General features: G+C 44.1%; 2 protein-coding genes and 1 long non-coding RNA gene across 6 annotated transcripts in view; 2 read left to right on the top strand and 1 right to left on the bottom strand.

Moving 5' to 3' along the window:
- RASGEF1A (RasGEF domain family member 1A) overlaps nucleotides 1-20,434 on the bottom strand; it is a 266,034-nt gene that overhangs the window by 74,040 nt on the left and 171,560 nt on the right. The gene's annotated exons all lie outside the window — the stretch shown is intronic.
- LOC140914720 (endogenous retrovirus group K member 9 Gag polyprotein-like) lies at nucleotides 14,398-19,270 on the top strand. The gene is made up of 2 exons (XM_073353259.1): nucleotides 14,398-17,376; nucleotides 18,149-19,270. The coding sequence occupies exon 1, from the start codon at nucleotides 15,187-15,189 to the stop codon at nucleotides 16,186-16,188; it is 1,002 nt and encodes a 333-aa protein (XP_073209360.1). The 5' UTR covers nucleotides 14,398-15,186; the 3' UTR covers nucleotides 16,189-17,376; nucleotides 18,149-19,270.
- Nucleotides 14,481-19,270, top strand: LOC140914721 (uncharacterized). The gene is made up of 2 exons (XR_012159967.1): nucleotides 14,481-14,571; nucleotides 16,663-19,270. It is a non-coding gene; the product is annotated as an uncharacterized lncRNA (long non-coding RNA).

Here is a 20,434-nt window from a genome sequence, read left to right on the forward strand (position 1 = left end):
AACTGCCACTGGGCGTGTGCTTTCCAGCCCAGATAGAAAGACTCACTAGCTTTTCTCTATCTAATGCTCTAAAAATAGCAGTGTAGCTGGGGGTAGCACAAGCAGCTACCCCGCAGCTCAGGTTAGCTCCTTAGTACAAGCCCGCCCAGACTCCCTGGGTACATACTCGAGTGGCTAGCCCGAGTCACCACCCATGCTACCACCGGTTACACTGCTATTTTTAATGTGCTAGCTCAAGCAAGCATATGTCTATCTACTTAGGCAGAGAAACATGCTCCTAGCTGCAGCGTAGATGTACCCAAACTGACTATACACACAACTGAAACAGACTTCCTTGATTTTTCATTGTCCGTGCTGAAGGAAATGCAGTGAGTAAGCAAAGATCTCAAGAGAGGCAAGTGTAAATTGGAGATATATATATATATATAGCTCTGTCACTTTTAATAATGTAAGGTGGTATCAGTAACATAGGTAAATACATACTTTATCAGTTTAAAAATCCTGTGCTGTAATGTCACTTGAACAGCTGCAAATTATGCAGAGTTGGGTGAAGATGGATTCCCTAATAGAAAAATTAGAAAATTGTGAGTATAGTCCTGTTTGAGACGACTATCTGTAGTATCTCTTTAAATAGTCTGGAAATTGTCTAGTGTCCTCCATCTTCTGTTGCAGAAGGCACCCAGAACCTAAGACTTGTATATTCGCATATACTGTGATTAGGAACCAAGTTGTGTTCCTTGTGGCTTCCACATATTCTTAATGTTGTGTAGAGAGCAAAGATAGGAACATTCTCTCTCTTTAGGAAAGCACTTAAGCACATATTTAAGACTAGAGCTCGTGCAAAATTTTCAGGTGAAGCAGTTGTTCATCAGATGAATGCAGATTCATTGAAACCGAAACTGTTAGCGAGACAGTGCTGGGTTTGAGGGAACTCCTGGCTCTAAACATTTTTGGTTAAAAAAAGTTTTGACATTTCGATAGTTAAGTCCAAACAACTTTGCATTTTAAAATATTAATAAAAGATAAAAATCTGAAAGGAAAAAATGTGACAATCGAAATCAAATGACCCAAACTGATTTTTTTTTCCAGTTTATGAACATGTTTTGAGATTCTGACTTTTCACCTCAATTCAAGATAGGAAAAGCTTTTAAACATCAAAAATTCTCATGGGGTAGTAAACCCGTTTCCCCTCAGCTCTATTTAAGACCCATTAAAGGAATCACACTTATACATTTTCCTGAATTGGGGTGGATTTAGGTCCCAATCTAAGAAAGAATTTAAGACCCAGGAACTCAAATGGCACAACCACTATTGGCTCCTTCCATTGCAGAATACCCTTTTTTCCCCCTCCTCCTTCAATTTACCCATGCAGAGTTTATAAGGGGAGGAGTTTATAGAGTGGAACAATATTGGATTTGCTTGAGAACCAGAGAACTAGGAATTAGGGACAAATTCTAATCCTAATGAAATCTAAGGGAAAGTTCCTGCTGACTGCAGTGAAACCAAGATTTGGCCCATAACAATTGCTGTGTTGTGGATTACACAAATAAATGGAGTGAATTCAACAGTTCTTCTGCCACTCTGTACTCCACATCTTTCAACCAAGTATCAAGCTTCAAACCACTGCTTAAACTGACTGAGCTCAAGTTGTCAGGAAGCAGGCACTGACCATATAGTACCAAGTAACAGGGTAACTTAAAAATATACAGGCAGCCAGTTTCTCCTTTTGTTCATAGAACTGTTTCCTGTTAGCAGCGATGATGAAATAGACCACTGAGTATTTACAACAGAGGGAAAAAAACACCCTAAATTTTATGTAGTGGAACAGATAAAAATAAAATGGTACTTCTGCTTTGAAGAAGTGGGAAATTACAGTAAAAGTAAAATTTCCCATGGTTTTTACACCTTTCATCCAGGGTGTGTGTGTTTGAGAGAAGTTACAAAAAAATCTACTGAGACCCAAAATAAACTGCTGGATTTGGAGACGATTTTTTGGGTACTACGAATTGACAAGCGTAATTGGTACCAAAGAGTAATTACAGCACTGATACCTCTTCTGCTGCACTTTTTCTTGTTGAGATGCTAGGCTAACATAAAATTAATGTCACATAATATAGCCTTGTAAATGCACAAGTGGTGTTTATTGTTGAGAGCAGACAGATTTTTTTTTTTTTTATATCCAGGAACCGTAAATGCCGAAGTTTTAAAATAAAGTACTACACTTCCCCTGAGAGCAGTTAAACTGCAGGACTGTAAACCAAAATCCGACTCAAGTAGCTTGAGCCATGATTAATACTTCCAGTTGATAACGGTGAAATAGACGCATCCTATTTTTCCCCATTTGGTTGGTTTTCTCTGCTTTTAAAAGGGACACTGTAAAGGCTGCTTTTTTCTTTGTCTTTGTTTTTTGGACACTTTGTGAGGGTGGTGAATTATTGGCAAAGGGAGGCTGGTGCATTATTTTACTGATGGCATTACACTTTCCTTTTGGTGGAGTGTTATCATTAAGCTATGTCAAGGGCTCCTACAGAAGATAGAAAGACACCCCCTTTTTTTAGCATTTTATTTATTTGGATTTATACAGATGTTTAAACCATATTTTCTTCTTGAAGTGGTTTATAACCACTCAGAAGCTTGACATGAAAATTTGTTGCTTTAATGCCAGCATTTCCCCCGTTAGGTATTGGATTGTTTTCGTGGGTTTGCTCATAGGTGCTGGGCTGCTGCCATTGATTCTGTTGTTGTTAATGAAACAGAAAAACAACACATTTTCGGGAAAAGGGCTGCAGGGAGGACAGGAAGGGAAGTCTACACAAAATTTGATAGGACAGGAAAACTTTCTGAGCTAGCTGAGGACCAGTGAGCAATCCGCTGTTAAAGCACTCACTTACTGGTAGGAAGCTAGAAGGTCAGCATGGTATGGACTATCAAAATGCCAGGAGGCTGACTGGCAGCCAGGAGACTGGAGCGTTGAGGGCCCACAAAGCTGCGGGTATTTTCAGGTGCTTTCTAGTGCTGGCTGGCTGCCACTGGAGAAGCCGGTGGACTGGGAGTGACTGCAATATTAAAGTCACTGGTGTGTTGGGAGTTTGGCTGTAATACTGTATAAACAATGATAAAGATGGCAGGTTGCTGAGGGACCAGAAGCAATGCCTGTGACAACTTTTGTAGATGTGGTTAAAATAACTTGCCAGTCTGAAACACAAGATCTCCCATGAGTGGGCCTTGCTTTGGACTTTTCAAGGTACTGTTTCCCTGTACTAAAGTGGTGCTTTGGTTACAGGCCCACAATAAGTGTGCTGGGATGCACACCTGTGCTTCGGGATCCTGTTACAGGGCCACAATCAGAGGGTCTCGTGCCAATGATCTGCTTAGATGTTGGAACCACCTGCTATTTTACAGTCAGGAAGCTTCTTTTGCAAACTGTGTCCTTGCTATATAGAGATGTTAGAATGATGTGGTGCATTACAGAACCAGTGGAAATTTGAACACCATTCAAAATGCAGCTCTTGCTGAAACTAGTGACTGTCTGTGGCAATCTGAGCATCCGTAGGCCCTGTTGTATAAAGTGTTGCTCTTAGAACATGGGTGGTTAACCTGGACATCAAAAAGACAAGTCAAGGGTCATGAGCACCATGCTCTTCCCATATTACTAAATGGGAAGGGAGTCCCTGGCTAGATGTCAGCTAGAGAGGAGAGGAAGTTCTAGGCAGGGCATTTCTGGTAAGGAAAAAGTTGAGAGCCTCTGCTTTAGAAAGTGGCTTGTAAGAAGGTTCTGAGAAACTGTGCTTACATGAACTTTGGTGTTCAAACATATTTACTTGTATTGGCTTAAATTTAGAATATTTAGATTAGTGCAACAAAATAGTGGTGGTTTTGTGAGTGCACAGGGAATTTTTTTAAACCAATCAGTTATTTACATTTATTTAGTTACATTATTATTTACATTTCTTGGGGAAAATTTATATTTCTGTTGTTCTCTCTAAGCTATGACCTCCTCATCTGGTCCATGAATCAGATGTGCTTACTTTTACTATAAATTGAAGTGTGACACTAAGAAATAGGAAATAGCTAAAGAAGGCACCACATCACTGTTACATCTGATTTGGGGCTTCCCAAGGTTAGCCTATGCTCACCTACCACAGCTTGTTTCGTACTAAATAATCTCACCCAGACCAGTTGTCACCAAGGAGGGGGAATCTTGTTTTCAGGTATAGATTTTTGTACATGACCGGAAAACGACTTATTTTTGTACTTAAAACCAGGGATGCTAAAATGGAAACTAAATTTGATCCAGTTGTGTGGGTTAGCTGCAACTGAGAATACTGTACATTCACTATACGTCAGGAAAACACACAGACAGTGTGTCTTCCTAAAATGGAGTTAAAATTGCTTAAAGCTGTAACTGGTGCATCACTTACAGAGAAATCTGGCCTGAAAAGGAAAGTGGAAACTCTTGAAAGCAATAGTAAGTGGGATTTTTAAGAGCCCAAGTGGTTTAGAAGCTTTAATCCCACTGAAAGTCAATGGGATTTGCTGTTTAAGATGCTTAATCACTTTTGACAATCGTTCCCAGTAGGTCTAGAAATAGTTCAACTTCAGTTACGTGGAAGGAGCCCTCTGGATGTTAGATCAGACTTAGTTTTCAACATTGGCTACTCTCTCTGAATGTAGATTTGATTCTCTTCTAGAAAATGTATATCTTATACCCGGCTATATTTGACAAAGAATAGTTTTCTCTTTTGAACATTGCTTTTACAGTTGTCCTAGTCATGTACATGGCATTCAAAACCAGTTGGGCTAGAGGGGCAAGACAAATGAAGTCAGTATGAACTTAAAATCTGTGCTCAAGAATGGGAGACCTAGGAAAAGTTTCTCTTACTGGCTGTGCCACAGACTTGTCTTGTCTTCACTAGAAGATTAGGTCCTGTTATAATGTGGCCTGAATGAATCATTTTAAGTAATGAGATGTTAAAAGTGACTTTGCACTCATTGTAGAGAGAGGCAGGTTCGGTCAGCTCATCGTGATTAATCTTATGGTACCAGTGTCATTAACCCATGACCAGAAGAGAAAGTTAAACACCTCTAGTCCCTGTCTACACTGACTACAAAGTCATGTATAACATCCTGTTTCTTAATGACCTAACTTTCTAGTGCCCATATGGCCTGACAGTCAGATCTTCAGAGGTTTTGAGCGCCTGCAGTTCTCATCCGGTACCATAGGACTTGGTGACGTTCAACAGTTCTGAAAATCTCCCCCTCTCTCTTCACCTCAGTTTTGCCACATGCAAAATGGAGATCATACATAACAACCTCATACTGCTGTTCTTGAGGTGCTTTTGAAATCATGAGACAAAAAGTGCTAAAGACATACACAGCAATTGTGAGCCCCAGGGCCTGGAGGCTTAGGGGGATGCTCTCTACTTTCTCTATAAAAGGGCTAGCTCTAGACAGCTTCATTTTCATGAATTATTCTGTTGCTTACCCATAAATCTGTCCACTGAGATTTTTGCTTTAGTTGGAATCTGTTTGGATTGTGTAAACACCAAAAAATATTATTACTGTGCTCATGAAAGGGTACAAGAATTAGGCCATATATGTCCTCAAGGGAGTGGGTCACTCTGAGTTTAAAGGTGGTGGACTTTGGTTGGTAATGAAATTCGTGCTCAACATAGAGAGGAGTCCAGGAGCTCTATACAGAGGAGCAGGGATTCTGTCCAAGTGTCCTGCTTTGCTCTGGGTTCCTTACCTGGAGATTCTGTGCCCTATGTGGAATGGATTGACTGGATCACTGGTGACACAGAGCTCACTTTCCATCCATGCAACAGATGGCAGCAGCAGGGTTGCACGGAGCTGACTTCACAGCACCATGACCCACCAAGCCACTGGAAGTTGAGCTCATGTCACAGAACTGCACCACAGCTGGGTTGGAGCAGACAGACAGAGGAGAAGCATACCTTAAAAACTCTTAACTTTTACTGAGCCTAACTGACCCATGGGTGAGGTTCATGGTGGGATTAAGAGTTCTAGACCTCTGTAAATCAGACCATTATTTGGAACTGTGGAGTAGAGCAAACTCTTGATGCACTGATTTGGGTTTGCTCATTTCTTGTATGTAAATATAGAGTGTTATTGAGTTCCTTTTGATGGATTTTCTGCCTCCCCTGCCCCATAAAAAGATACTTGTTTCATGTACCCAAGGATTCTGAGTGCTTGTGAGTTGGGGGGAAAAGGGGGAGGAGAGGAGGTACGACCACCTGCAAAGTTGACCAGGAAAGCTATGTTATTATTTCCCAGAGCTAGAAATAGGAATATGGCTCTGGGTGAGGGATTTGAGCCATAATTTCTTTTCTTTTAGAAATGATTTGATGGAGACGACTCATGTGGAACTCTCATTAATAGCAATGAAAATGTTGCTCCTCTGAATACAGAACAGAGAGCAGAATGTTGCCCTTACTGACAGTGTTGCACAGAGCATGATCCCTCTCCACATAAGAGCTGTAAGAGTTAATGTGCATGAAGTGAGTCCGTACAAAGAAATTTACTTAATGTTCCACTGGCCACAGGAGGATCTACTGCAGCAGGGCCTATAAAACTTGCAGTGGTGCATTGATGTACAATAAATTGCAGATATGTGCACTAAAGTGATGGTGCTAGAAACCCAGTTAAAACACAGCTGTATTGAGAAAAATCAAACCAATTCAGTCTTAGCTAGTTTTGTGGTTAAGGCACTGGACTGGGACTCAGGAGACCTGGATTCAATTCTTCCCTGTACTACACACCCCATGTGTGACCTTGGGTTAATCACTTAGGTCAATATTTTTAAAGGTATTTTGGTACTGCTGTGCTCTGTGTTGCAACATCTAACTGATTTCAGACCCTAAATCTAATTTTCAAAGGGTATTTAGGCACTTGGGAGCCAAAATGCTTTTGGGCAGTTGATAGGCTCTAGGCTCCTAAATCAGTTAGGTGTTGCAACGCAGAGTGCAGCAATGCCTAAATACCTTTAAAAATATGGGCCTTAGTCTCTCTGTGCGCCCTCTGTAACATTTGTCTTGTCAACTTAGTTCCTGCCCTAGAGAGTTTACAAATCTGTGCCTTGCTGTGTCTTCTGTAGTAACTAGCACAATGCAACCTTGATCTTATTTGGGGCCTTTTGGAGCTATCAATACTAAAAATTTAGCTCACCAGCTTCTGGTTGGTGGTTCAAGGTGCTGGTTTTGATCTTAAAGTCCTGAGTGCTTTGGGTCTGTGTTACCATCTCTGTCTTTATTCCAAACTGTCAGTCTCAAACATCAGAGGTCCTGGATCCCCTTTAATGCAGCATCCAATGAAGTGAGCTGTAGCTCGCAAAAGCTTATGCTCAAATAAATTTGTTAATCTCTAAGGTGTCACAAGTCCTCCTTTTCTTATTGTTAATAGTGTTGTTCCATGAGGGCCCCTCTATACTAGAATGCACTTGTCCACCACCAATTGTTAATTTTCTAGACATGCAAATATTTCTCTGTTTTTGTAAGCATTTGGGGAGGGGATGAGGATGGGCTGGGGGTTGTTTACATGTTAATTGCAGTGTAGGGTGGGAATGAATGATGATTGTACCGATGGTTGACAGGCTCAGTTCATTATGCTAGCTTATTCTTGTGGTGTAGGTGCATAATGAAAGGGTTGCCTAGAGTATGGCACAGATGTTCCTACTCTGTATGGAGCTGAACAGTTACATAGTCTGGGTTGTTCCATTGCTGTTTTTAAAAATTCCTTGAGAGTTTCTTGTTACATTGGGTATATTGGTTCGGGCTCTTAGGCTGGATCTGCATCTAATTTGTTTTAATGCGCTTCTTTCTTTCAAGAGGGGAATTCCTGGCTGCCCAGAATGGCTGCAGACTTTTCAGGAAATAGACTGTTAATTGGGGATTTCCTGGATGGAGGAGAAAATGACCTTGCCTGTCTTGACACTCTGTCTTGACACTTTTGGGCTTTGAGCCAAATTTAAAGAGAATGTTCTCAGTTTTGGATTAGCTCCCTACTCTTGGGTATTTACTGCTCCAGGTAATATGGGCAGAGTAAGTCTCTTTAAACACATTGTAAGGAGAGTGATCACTTTAGATAAGCTATTACCAACAGGAGAGTGGGTTTGGGGGGGGGGGGAGAAAACCTGGATTTGTGCTGGAAATGGCCCACCTTGATTATCATACACATTGTAAGGAGAGTGATCACTTTAGATAAGCTATTACCAGCAGGAGAGTGGGGTGGGGGGAGAGAAAACCTTTTGTAGTGATAAACACCCATTTTTTCATGGTCTGTGTGTATAAAAACATCTTCTGTATTTTCCACAGTATGAATCCGATGAAGTGAGCTGTAGCTCACGAAAGCTAATGCTCAAATAAATTCGTTAGTCTCTAAGGTGCCATAAGTACTCCTTTTCTGTTTTTAAAATACCTGTAATCACCAGGAGATCACATGATATTTGCATGCTTTGTCTGCCACCAAACAGCTGGTAGTACAGGAGTTTTAATAAAGAAACATAATTTTCTTATTAAAAGGGGTGATTTGGGGGGGCTTGTCCGTGCAATAGGGCTATTCAGTGTGTGACTTGATGCCTTACTTTTTTTCAGCTGTCTCAGGGTATGCCTACACTGCGCATTAAGCCCAAGTCTGTAGGACCCAGACTTGTGGACTTGGTGTTCCAGCTCTGTGCTTGAGCATCCACACTGAATTGTAAACCTGGGTTTAAAATTGCTGGTCTCAGGTTTCACAGCCATGATAATGCGTCCATATAGCACTGCACAGACCTTCTGACCCAGACCTGCAGCTTGGCCTGTGTCCACCTTGCAAAATGACAGGGCTTGGACTTCAGTCTCAGCAGGATCTGGGCTCTGACCCACCCTCCTCCCAGGGTCCTAAAATCCAGATGCAGTATGTGTGGATGGAAGGGCTTGGGCTCAACCCTGAGTTAGAGCCCACATTTAGTGTGCAGTGTAGACACACCTGCGGAATGGAATGTGGTGACCAAAAGACAATGCGTGCGTGAGGCCTCAGCCATTGACACCATGCAATCAAAGGAGAAACTGTGTGGAAAAAGTCCTAGAACTGTGAAATTCCAACCATCCTTAATTCTGTCACTGAATCAGGAGGAAAAGCAGCACTTCGATTACAAGCACCAGCCTGGGTAACCTTGAAAGCAGTAAACAACTTATCACAGAAACCTTCAGTAACTTACTCACTGGCTTTGAACCTGCTGACTGCAAAAGCCAGTCCCAATTATTTGCTCACAAAGCAGTCCACAGGAGGGTTCTCACCCACTGATGACCTGCGCCAAAAGTGGAAAAGTTTTAGAAGTGTGAAATATTCTGTGAGAACAGCCACTTCAAGTCAGCAATGCCCTCCTTAGGTCGCTTTTTAGGAAGATGTGTGTGTTAGGCATCCAGGAACGATAGTTATGTTTATGCCTGGGTGATGGCTGGGTTTTTCTGAGTGCCCAGTAATGTCCCGAGTGTGTCATGAAACATGTTGAAGACATGTTGCTTCTTGTTGAGTATACTTTCTCAATCCAACATGACCCAACAAGAGAGAGTTCTGAACAGATAAGAAAAAGGAAGCCAAGCATGGTGCCAATGATAGGACTATGTGTGGTTGCTCAGTGAGGAAAGGACATGTCTTGATGGTCTGTTACCTTTTATTTTAAATGTAGTCTTTCCTCCCACCCAATTACTGTAGGGCCCAGAGCAGATGGGAGTTGGTAGAAATAGTGGTTCAGGGTAGTGGGCTGGTAAACAGCTGGAGAAGGATGTTCCTGGCATAAGGGGTAGCCAAGGATTCTGGAACAATTTTTATAGTGGGGGAGTGTTAAGTGCCATTGAACCAAACTATAAACCCTGTATATGACGGAAACCCCTTCAAGCCTGGGGGTGTGGCAGCACCCCTCGTTCCAGCACCTAGGGTGGAAGCACAGAAGAGGGGACCGTGATGCTTGTGAGAAAGGGGTGATTAGGCTGGCATCGCCGCTGAGTGGAAGTGGGAGCAAAATGTCAAAGGAGACTAGTGTGGAGATGCAGGCTAGAGCTGTGTGTTGTGCAGTGTTGAAAGCAAGGCTAAGACGTATGAATCTGACATTCCTTCCTACTGATTAGTCAATAGACTATTATTGCCATTCTGATGTGGCTGTGGGAAAGCAATGAGGCAAATCCGTGTTCGAGCTCAGCCCCAGCAGCGATGTGAACTCTGCTGCTGGAATGAGTCACTAATGTTAGTGACACAGCTCCCTTAGTGGATGCACAAAGAGACTCCGAAAGACACTGAAGGGAGCTATACACAGTCCTCCAGTGGAGTGAGAGCTACTGAGAGGTAGGGCCTGCAAACAGGGGGTCTAAGAGAACATAGACCTCAGAAGAATCAGCCCCACAACACGCAGGGGAAAAGTATATAGAAGGAAAAACAGAGCTGGAAAAGCCCATCAGATTCCTGATATTGTCTCATGGCTGTGAACAGTGTATATAGGAATGTGATTGTAAGGTATCAGCACAAGGGTGTGTTGGGAAATATCTACAACCAAGGGCTATCCCTAATAGATTGAGGATGTCTGTTTGTTGGGAATGCCATTCCTTTTTGAAAAAGTCAGGGTGCACAGGGTCAGATGCATTTTGCTCATGTTGCTTTGGCATTTTTCTATTTGTATAACCCTGGATTAAATAAAAAGAGCTATGTGCCTCCTTTGCATGTGTGAATCTTCACGGTATTTTTAGCATGAAGTAGGCCAATAGGAACCGGGTAAGAAAATACCATTACCAACATGACTTAATAACCTTTAGCAAAAGCTGCCTTTTCTATTCCAAAGAGTCTCCGGAGCAGTATTAATATCAGCACTGTTCAGTAATAGAATTACTGCTGTAGCCTGGTACTTCTAAAATACAATGAACACACTCCACTTGTGGTGGTATTATTTGGGGGCTGAACTGGTGTTCTCTTGACTTTCTTTTGCAGAAATTCTGGGCTTGATGCAGGAATTACTGGGTGAAATCCTATGGCTTGTGTTATGTAAGAGATCGGACTAGATGACCATAATGGTCCCTCCTGGCCTTAAAGAAAACTTGACTCTTAATAGAAGTGAAATTCTTGATAGTGATGAAAGGTAATTATTACCTGAAGCCTGTTTTGGTGACGTTATTTGTAAGGAGTTTGTTCGGTTCATTCCAGTTCCTTGTGGACAGATATCTACATCAACACAAATCAAAACGAGATCACCTTTGTCTTCAGAGCGCCCAAGGATATGAGTCAGCTGGAAGGATGAAAGCCCCTTTGATCCCCAGAGATAAGCTCTCTTGGGCAGGACTGAGGCACATAGGTTGGTGACCTTATGTTGGGGAAGTTTGTACTGCTGCCACCCAGAGTGTATGTATTTTTTGGATAGAAGGACTTTGGTGTCCAAAGCTGTGAATGTGGCACTTTTCATGGACGCTGAAGTTGTGTCTTGAACTACATGCCTGTACAGGGGAGTAAGAAACTCAACCCCGCATCCCTTACATCTCTGCATGGGCCTCTTGGGCATTGGGTCTACACACGCAAGAGCAAAGGCTGAGTAATTGGTGGTTCCATGGCTGTGAGGTGCTGGCCAGCACAACTGTGCCAGTGTGGAGGTGTTGTAATTTTCTGTTGAGATAGACCATTAGTCAATGGCTTACACTGGCTTCTCCTACTCTTACATACTCCCAAGTGTTCAGGGTTGTACCTTAAGTCACAATATAACCCTTAATTTGTTTAATAAAAAGAATTTTTAAATGTGCAAAGGTAAAATCTACCTTTTGACACCACCATTTGAAGAATTTTTTAGAAAAAAGTCAAGTCACAGTAAAGAGTCTAAAGTGACTTCAATTTTTTTGAGTTAATAGTCAGTAGAAAAAGGTGCATCTTTTTGTTTTGTTTTGTAATTGCTAACCATTGAGCTTTCACGTGCATAATTTCAGTACCATTCTTTCTGTCATTTCACTTTCCATACTGAAAAATTGCCTTCATAACACACTATCTGCTCGATTACTATGCACTTGCTAATGTTTAGTTTGAAAAGGAAAATATGAGCAAAAAAGAGACTCTAGATAATCACATAGATAAGACACAGTCACCATTACTAAGACATAGCACCAAAGGGAGGGAGAAGAGATTATTAATATTCCAGTGTTTAACGCACATCCGACCCTAGAGGAAAAAACCTACAATTTCATCTATATTCACTGTCTGTTTCACTGGTTATATGACTCTAGAAACCTCAGCCACCTGACAAAGGATCCCTTTTTTAAGCGGTTCCACAATATTATAGAGTAATATCTTTTTGTTGCCCCTCCTCCCCCTTCACTGGTTTTTCCATGACACTTGTTCTGTGCCTCTCAGAACATCAATGAGTCAGATATAGTGAACACTTGGATACCAAGGGAGTGGTTTCCCTAGCAACTGTAACAATGTAGAATGCTCTCAGAACTTCCTCTCTCTCTGTTCATGCCAACTCTCTCATGTGACTTTACTGCAGAGCTGCAGTGAACTTGTTTGCCAGAGTTGCAAACCGTTAGATAAGCCCCTCCAAACTTGTCATCTTTTCTTTCCTTTCCTTCACAATTTGCCCAACAGACAGTCTTTTTCCAGACACTAAATGTGTCAACAGAAAGGTCAGTGCTGAAAAGGCAACAGCCTCATGTCTGTTACTAAGCTCTTTCAACATAAAATAAGGTCCTCTCTTTGTCATGTATTTCTCAGGGGGAATGGTATAGTTTTAAGTGTGAATTGAGCTTTCATAGACAGACCTAGACAGACAGGAGGGGTGAAGAAATATGGCTTGGGCACCCTGAATAACACTTGCATTTACCCACTTGCTCTCTGGGAGATTATTTCTGGAGTTTTATTTATTTGTAAATTTCTTTTTGAGGAACCGAGCAGCTATGTGAGGCAGCAGCAAGTGCAAAAATGGCACTTTGGAGCAGAGACCAACCAAACTGGGTTAGCCACTCTGAAACTGGTTTGGAAATAGGCCCCCTTTTTGGTAGGAGGCATATGGCATTCATAAATCAGTGTGCTTTGACTATTCTAGTGTGAAAGTCTGCATCGGTGACCAACTGCCATTTGAGCTCCACAGTCTATGATCAGCTAACAGACAGATGAATACACACTTGTACAGCAACTTGTATGATTGGGGAAAAAAGGGGAGTCAGATTCCTCCATATGTATTTTATAGCAATCTGCACTTGCAAGGACAACAGATAATTTCAGAGGCTACAGTATCTATGGATGCAAAATATGATAAGATGAGTGTTCAAAGCCCCCTGTAGAAGTGATATTATATCTTTATTTCCAGGTCCCAGCATATGACCATTAGTATAAGGCTTAGTAGAACAATGGAGAAGATTCTCAGTTGGTATAGATTGGCATAGCTCCATTAAAGTCTCTCTCTCTCTCTCTTAATGACAATAATGGAACACCCTACAATCTAACAAGCACTGTTCCTTACTGAGCTGGAAAGAATGTTCCTCAATTAGAAGAAGGATGGTCTTGCAGTTAAGGCACTGGCCTAAGTTTCAGGAGGTATGTGTTCAGTTTTCTGCTTTGCCACAGACTTCCTCTGTGACCCTGGGAAAATGACCTAATCTCTCTCTGCCTCAGTGCCACATTTGTGACGTGGATATAATTCCATCAACCCCATCCTAGGTCATGGACTGTCCTATGTACAGTTTTCTTTTTGTGGGCTAAAGTAAAAACATCATTTTTGCTGAAAATCCTTTTCATTCCCACTTTCTAATAGCATCACTAACAATTTATACGACCTCTTTCCTCTGAGGATTCCAAAGTGTTTTATAATCATCCAGCCATTACACCTTTTCAATGCTTCTGTGAGAAGCTGAACTTTATCTGGTTATGTTTAAGCAGCTAGTTTTGGTAGATAAAGTGCATTGTGTAAATTACTCCCTGTGCAAAGTGGTTTAGCAACTTTCAGTGTTTGTCTTATTCCTTCTTTGCCTCTTATAATAGCAAGAGCTATCTAGCACATCTCACTCATACATCTTAAAGGTAAGCAAATCACTTTGACAAATAAGAAACCAGAGGCACAGAGTTTAGTATCTTGTCCAGAGTTAATGGAAGAGTGTAGGATTCATACAAGGTTTATGCGCTTGGCAACATTCCGGGCACACCCGGAGTGTTGTGCTGGACCTGTGCACACACAGCTCCTTTCAAGGGCATCAACCTTGGAATCTTGCCCAGATGACATGAACCGTGGGAAGCCTCCCAGGACTGGGCTCAAGGCCCGAGAGCAAGGAATGCGGTAGATAGAAACTGGTAAATAAGAATGTTAAACAAAGCCAGTGTATTCCTTTTATCCGTTGGAGAATGTAATGCGCGGGGGGAGAGAAAGAATAAAGGGGAAGGTGGAAAGCTGACAGGCAGAAGCCTGTTAGCAGACCAGCCGCTTGCTTGCTAAAAGCTCTGTGCTGTCTTGTCATTGAACCGCCACAACTGGCGCCCAAACGTGGGGCCCTCAGCACTCACCTCGCCCGGCAAGGGTTTCAGACGCGTCACTCATCCGCTTCGCGGATCCCGGTGAGTATTTTTCATTGTGGTAAGTATGGGAAGCTCCCTCTCTGCTTTGCAAGTGCAACACCGCAGCTACAGTATTTGCTGTGTAAGGCTCAGCACGACTGCCCCACTCGAGAACTCACTCTCCTGCTACAGGAGGTGAGTGCCCAATGCCCGTGGTACCCTGAAGCTGGAACCCTTAAGCTAGCGGACTGGGAGCGGTTGGGCCAGACATTGAATAAAGAGCCTCGGGCACCTGTGCAGGCTCTACATGCCTGGCACCTCTGCCGCGACGCGATACAGCGTGTCGCCTCGGACAGGCCCTCCCTCACGAGGCTGGTGATCTCGCCACGTCCGTCCGCTCCTGCAGCCATCCCCCCTCCTGGCGATGCGACACAGCGTGTCGCCTCGGAAAGGCCCTCTCCCGCGCCAACAGAGGGGCTGCCGATCCCGCCACCCCCGTCCGCTCCTGCAACCATCCCTCCCCCTCCTTCGCCCCCAGTGCCTCTATTACCACAGCCTCCCTGGCCTTCCCCACCGCAGCTGGTTTGTGATCACCATCCCACTGTGGTGCCCCATGTTCCGGGGCCCCCCGGAGGGTCGTCCGCGTCTGCTCAGCGGCTTTCGCTGGTGCAACAAATGGTTCACGCAGCGAAGACTCGCTCAGATCTTACAGCAGAGGAGTTGGCTGATCTGGTCTCAGTTTGTCCGGGGACCTGGCAGGATGATGGCCAGGGCAACCAGGTTGCAAACTGGGTCAGTTTGCCCTACTCGGTGATCAGAGACGTAAAGAAAGCGATTCGCGAGTTCGGCCTCACTAGCACGTATATAAGTGGTCTCATTGAAGGGCTAGGTTCTGGGTACACCCTGATCCCTGAAGACTGGAAGGCGCTGTTGCGCATGATGCTGACGCCCAGTCAGTATGTTATTTGGCTTAGTGAGTATCGGCAGATGGCGGAACGCCAAGCCCAGGTATATAGAGAGCAAGGTGTCATTTATGAGCAGTTGGCAGGGGAGGGCCAGTTTGCTACTGTTCAGATGCAGTCTCAACTCCCTCAGGCCGTCTTCCCCATTATTTCCACCTGCGCCCAGCATGCCTTCCGGAAAGTCCCGGATTCAGGCAAGCCTACCAAAAGCTTTGCCAGTATCCGTCAGGGTGCATCAGAGTCCTTTATGGATTTTACCAACAGATTGCAGGAAGCTATCCTCCAACAGGTGGATAACCCTGCGGCAGCTCAGGAGATCCTGTTAAAAATGGCAGTTGAAAATGCGAACGAGGATTGCCGCCGTGCTCTCCAGGCTGCACAAGCCTCTGGAATTCTAGAGCTGTCAGACATGCTGCGGGCGTGCCAGAACATCGGAACTCAAGCACATAAAGCTGGAGTTCTGGCTGCCGCCCTGCGGAAAAGCAGGAAGGAGGGGAAGCGTTGTTACCGCTGTGGAAAGGAGGGTCACTTTCAGCGGGAGTGCCGCTCATCGACGGCGCCCGCCCGCCCCTCAAAGAAGTGCCCCAAGTGTCGGAAGGGCTATCACTGGGCTAATCAGTGTCGTAGTGGGTCGGGAAACCGCACGATGGGTTCCCCCCGAACCCAGGGCCAAACGGGAGTGTTTCCCACTCAGACAACTGTTCCTCTGCTTTAAAACCCATAGACTCCATGAAGGCGGCGAGTGCTGGAAGTGCAGGGCTTGATTTGATTATGCAGGAGGACGCTGATTTTCAGTTGCTGGGGGAGGTTTGCGCCATACCTACCCAGGTGACGGGACCTCTCCCTGCCGGATTTGTGGGTCTGGTTCTCCCTGGCTCACACGCTGGGAAACAGGGCTTTTTTGTCATCCTAGGGGTCACTGACGCCGATTACAACGGCGTTATTAAGGTTCAGGTGTGGACCCATCTTCCACAGTTGCTCCCGCGTGGACGGTCAATTGCGCAATTGATTTTAGTCCCCTATCAGGTGCCAGCTGCAGAGGATCGAGTCCGGGGCAGAGGCGGCTTTGGATCGACTCTGGCTCAGTCGCCATCTCACAACATGTCCTCTCCACTTGTTGCTCTAACAATGTCGGTCCGCCCCTCGAAACCTCAGTTAACACTTCTCTTAAATAATGTTCCTTTTACAGGGCTGGTGGACACTGGAGCTGACGTTACGGTGATTCGTGATCCGGAGTGGCCGGTCAGTTGGCCAACAGTTCCTTCTAAAGAGTTGTGGGGGATTGGGGGTAGCAAACCCGGGCGCCAAAGTTTGTCTTGGGTCACGGTCTCTAAACCAGGAGGCCGTGCCCTTGCTACAATCCGCCCTTTTGTACTCCCTGTCCACCTCAATATTTGGGGCCGTGACTTACTTACAAAGCTGGACACCACCCTCGATATTAATATATAATGGCCCGAAATCCTCCCTCACCCACCTTGCCATCCGCATTACCATTAGTATGGCAATCCTTAGAGCCCGTATGGATTGACCAGTGGTCCCTCCCCCTAGAAAAGCTGAAAGCGCTTCATTCACTTGTACAATAATATTTGCATGCACAGCGCTTGGAGAGCTTTACTAGTCCTTGGAATTAGCTGCTCTTATTTTGGCCTTTTAACTTTTTGCTGATTGTCCCTTTAATTTGATCGTGGACACGCATTATGTTTATCAGATAATTGATCATTTACCCCTTGCCCTTATTACCCTAAAGGTCGATGCGGACCTCCTCCGCCTGTTTTTGTCCTTACAGTATCTCCTCACCACTCGTAATTTCCCTTATTTTGTTGCTCATATTCGCAGTCATACCCCTCTGCCTGGGCTACTTACTGAAGGCAATGCGCGCGCCGATCGCGCGTTACGTGGTCAGGTAAATTCCCTTTTTTCTGACCCCATTGAAAGCCATTCCTTTTTTCATCAGTCTGCCTCTGTTTTGGCCCGACAGTTTCATATTCCTGCTGATCATGCACGTTCTATTGTTCGTTCCTGCCCCCACCGTGCCGCTGCTGCCCCTACCTTTTTTTATGCCGTTAACCCCAGAGGTACCGCGGCGAATCAGCTGTGGCAAATGGATGTCACTCATGTGCCACAATTCCGCCCCTATTCGTTTTTACATGTTTCCATTGATACCTATTCGGGATTCCTTTGGGCAACCCCACAGCGTGGGGAAGCCACTCCTAAAGTTATTCACCATTTGCTAGCCTGTTTTGCTGTTATGGGTCGCCCGAGCCAGATAAAAACAGATAATGCCCCAGCCTACTGCTCCACAGCCCTTTCCACCTTTTGTGTCCAATGGGACGTCCGTCTCACACACAGGATCCCTTATAATTCCACGGGCCAAGCCATTGTTGAACGTGCAAATCATAAGCTAAAAACCTTGCTCGACAAACAATTAAAACAAGGGGAGCTGTGTCTCCGAACCTTAGGAGACATTCAGCAACAAATGCATATCCTTTTGTTTATTTTAAATAATTTAACGCTGAAAGCAGATCAGCAGACCCCCACAGATTGGCATTTTCATAAGTCCGAGGTACTGGAAAGACCGCGTGTCTATTACCGTTAGCTGCTCGATCTGCAATGGCTGGGCCCAGTGCCTTTAATTACTTGGGGTCGGGGATATGCTGCTGTGTCTCTCCCTGCAGGACCGTTGTGGGTTCCAGCCCGGTATGTGCGACCGGCACTGAAACAGCATGGTGTGGCACCAGGGGCTGTCAAACCCCATACCGGAGTTTCACCTGACCTTGGAGGAGAACGCGGTGCCTCCCGGGTCAACAACGGCGGGACGGAAACGGAGGAGGCGTAGCGTCCCAAGCCAGCCCGTGACATGGGGAGCAGTAAAAGCATTGGTTGCCGCGGCTCAACGAAGACTGGCAGCAAACCAACAGCCAGAGACTCCTGAGACTTTGTTTGTGGCAATTCTTGCCCAAATTACTGCTAATTCTGTATTGACTGTATGCCTTTTGTGCCTGCTATTTCCTGTGGGGGTTGGCTTGGGAGCGCTTTCTCTGTTACGAGCCCGAATGACATATAACCTATGGGAAAGATTGGCTTCAATAGCAAATGTTACCCACTTTTGTTTATCTGATTTTGTAGCAGCTGAAGAATTGTTAGGTACGTGCCTTATTCCAGTGTGTCATCACCCTGAGGAAATTGGGAATGAGATGATGCTCACTGCTTACTCGAACCTCTCTTCCCAGTACTCTAGCATGGCTAATTGGGGCCCGGCCAATTACACTTTACCTTCTTAAGCTCATTTTTTGCTGTTGCTGTGTGCAATGTATTTCCTTTTTGTTAAGACTTTGTCGAGACCCGCCCTGGCAGGCTCCACGAGTTATGACCTTGTCTGTCTGGGAGTTAATTGGCTTGCAAAAGCAAATTGATGGCTACCATGAGATGGCCGAGCACAAATAAACAAAAAAGGAGGGGATGTAGGATTCATACAAGGTTTATGCGCTTGGCAACATTCAGGGCACACCCGGAGCGTTGTGCTGGACCTGTGCACACACAGCTCCTTTCAAGGGCATCAACCTTGGAATCTTGCCCAGATGACATGAACCGTGGGAAGCCTCCCAGGACTGGGCTCAAGGCCCGAGAGCAAGGAATGCGGTAGATAGAAACTGGTAAATAAGAATGTTAAACAAAGCCAGTGTATTCCTTTTATCTGTTGGAGAATGTAATGCGCGTGGGGAGAGAAAGAATAAAGGGGAAGGTGGAAAGCTGACAGGCAGAAGCCTGTTAGCAGACCAGCCGCTTGCTTGCTAAAAGCTCTGTGCTGTCTTGTCATTGAACCGCCACAGAAGAGCCTGGTAGAGAATCCAGGTCTCCTGACCCCCAATTCTGTGACCTACTCAGTCAATTTATTAGTACAAAACCCACAAGGTTGTGTTGTCTCTTTTGTCGACCTCTCACCAGTCTTTTTTGTAGGTACATGGCAAAGATCTCATTTGCTCGTAGCTTTTCTGTAGAGCTTAATGTTACTTTGTATAATTGCAGTCATTTCAAGGGCCCCTTACCATTCACTGAATGGAAAAGAAGTTTCTAACAGGACTTCTGTATAGCTTAATCATTATTAATCTAAGCCCTATTGGAGTAGGTTGTATTTTCTTGATCAGTTGTGGGAAGCCTGCCTAGTCTGTATTCTTACAATATTGAAACAATTCAGTTCACTGATGGTCTAATCCTATGGTAGGGAGTAAAAAAGCACAGAACACCATAAACAGGGGCAGACTGGTGTGAAATCATTGATTGTCACTTTTTGTCACAGGAACCTAATATATCTATCAATTCAGTCTAAAGTAAGTTGATAACACTTTTCCTGGTTCTTCCGCTTCTAAGTCTTCTTCCATCCATCTTTTATGATGTCATTATAGTACTAAATACTACTACACAGCTTTCTTTGCTTCTCTGAGGAAAGGGCTTGGTATTGTCCTTTCTTTTTTGGTGCAACTAAAGATGGCGGTGGTGTTCTTGGATTGCTGGATGTTAGTCTGGAGTTAATAGTAGAAATCCTCTTCTCCATCAAAGAAAATATTTCCTCTCCATAATTACTGTAATAAAATAATGATGACTGTTCCTCTGTTATCAAGGAGGAAATTTTTTTTTTGGTTCTTCCTACACATTGTATTGCTGTCTTTTGAGAAGAGCATTTGTTATCCTTCTAGTTCTTGATTCATTCAGTATATCCAACCATGTCTCTTTCTCTGTTTCAGATTTGTTTATAGAGAAACAAGCAAAATACCTTGCTAAACAATTAACTTGAGGCTTTCTTACAGTGGTGGTGTTTCCTATTCTCTACTCTTAAGTCTTATAACTCAACCTTATTTTCTTTAGCAGCACTTTAGATCTAAGCTTCAACTTTTGGCTAAATCATAGCTTACATTTTTGAAGATATTTAGGTTCCATTTTCATTTTTATCAGTTTTATTGACA

This window comes from Lepidochelys kempii, chromosome 7 (assembly GCF_965140265.1).
Source record: "Lepidochelys kempii isolate rLepKem1 chromosome 7, rLepKem1.hap2, whole genome shotgun sequence".
NCBI lineage: Eukaryota > Metazoa > Chordata > Testudines > Cheloniidae > Lepidochelys > Lepidochelys kempii.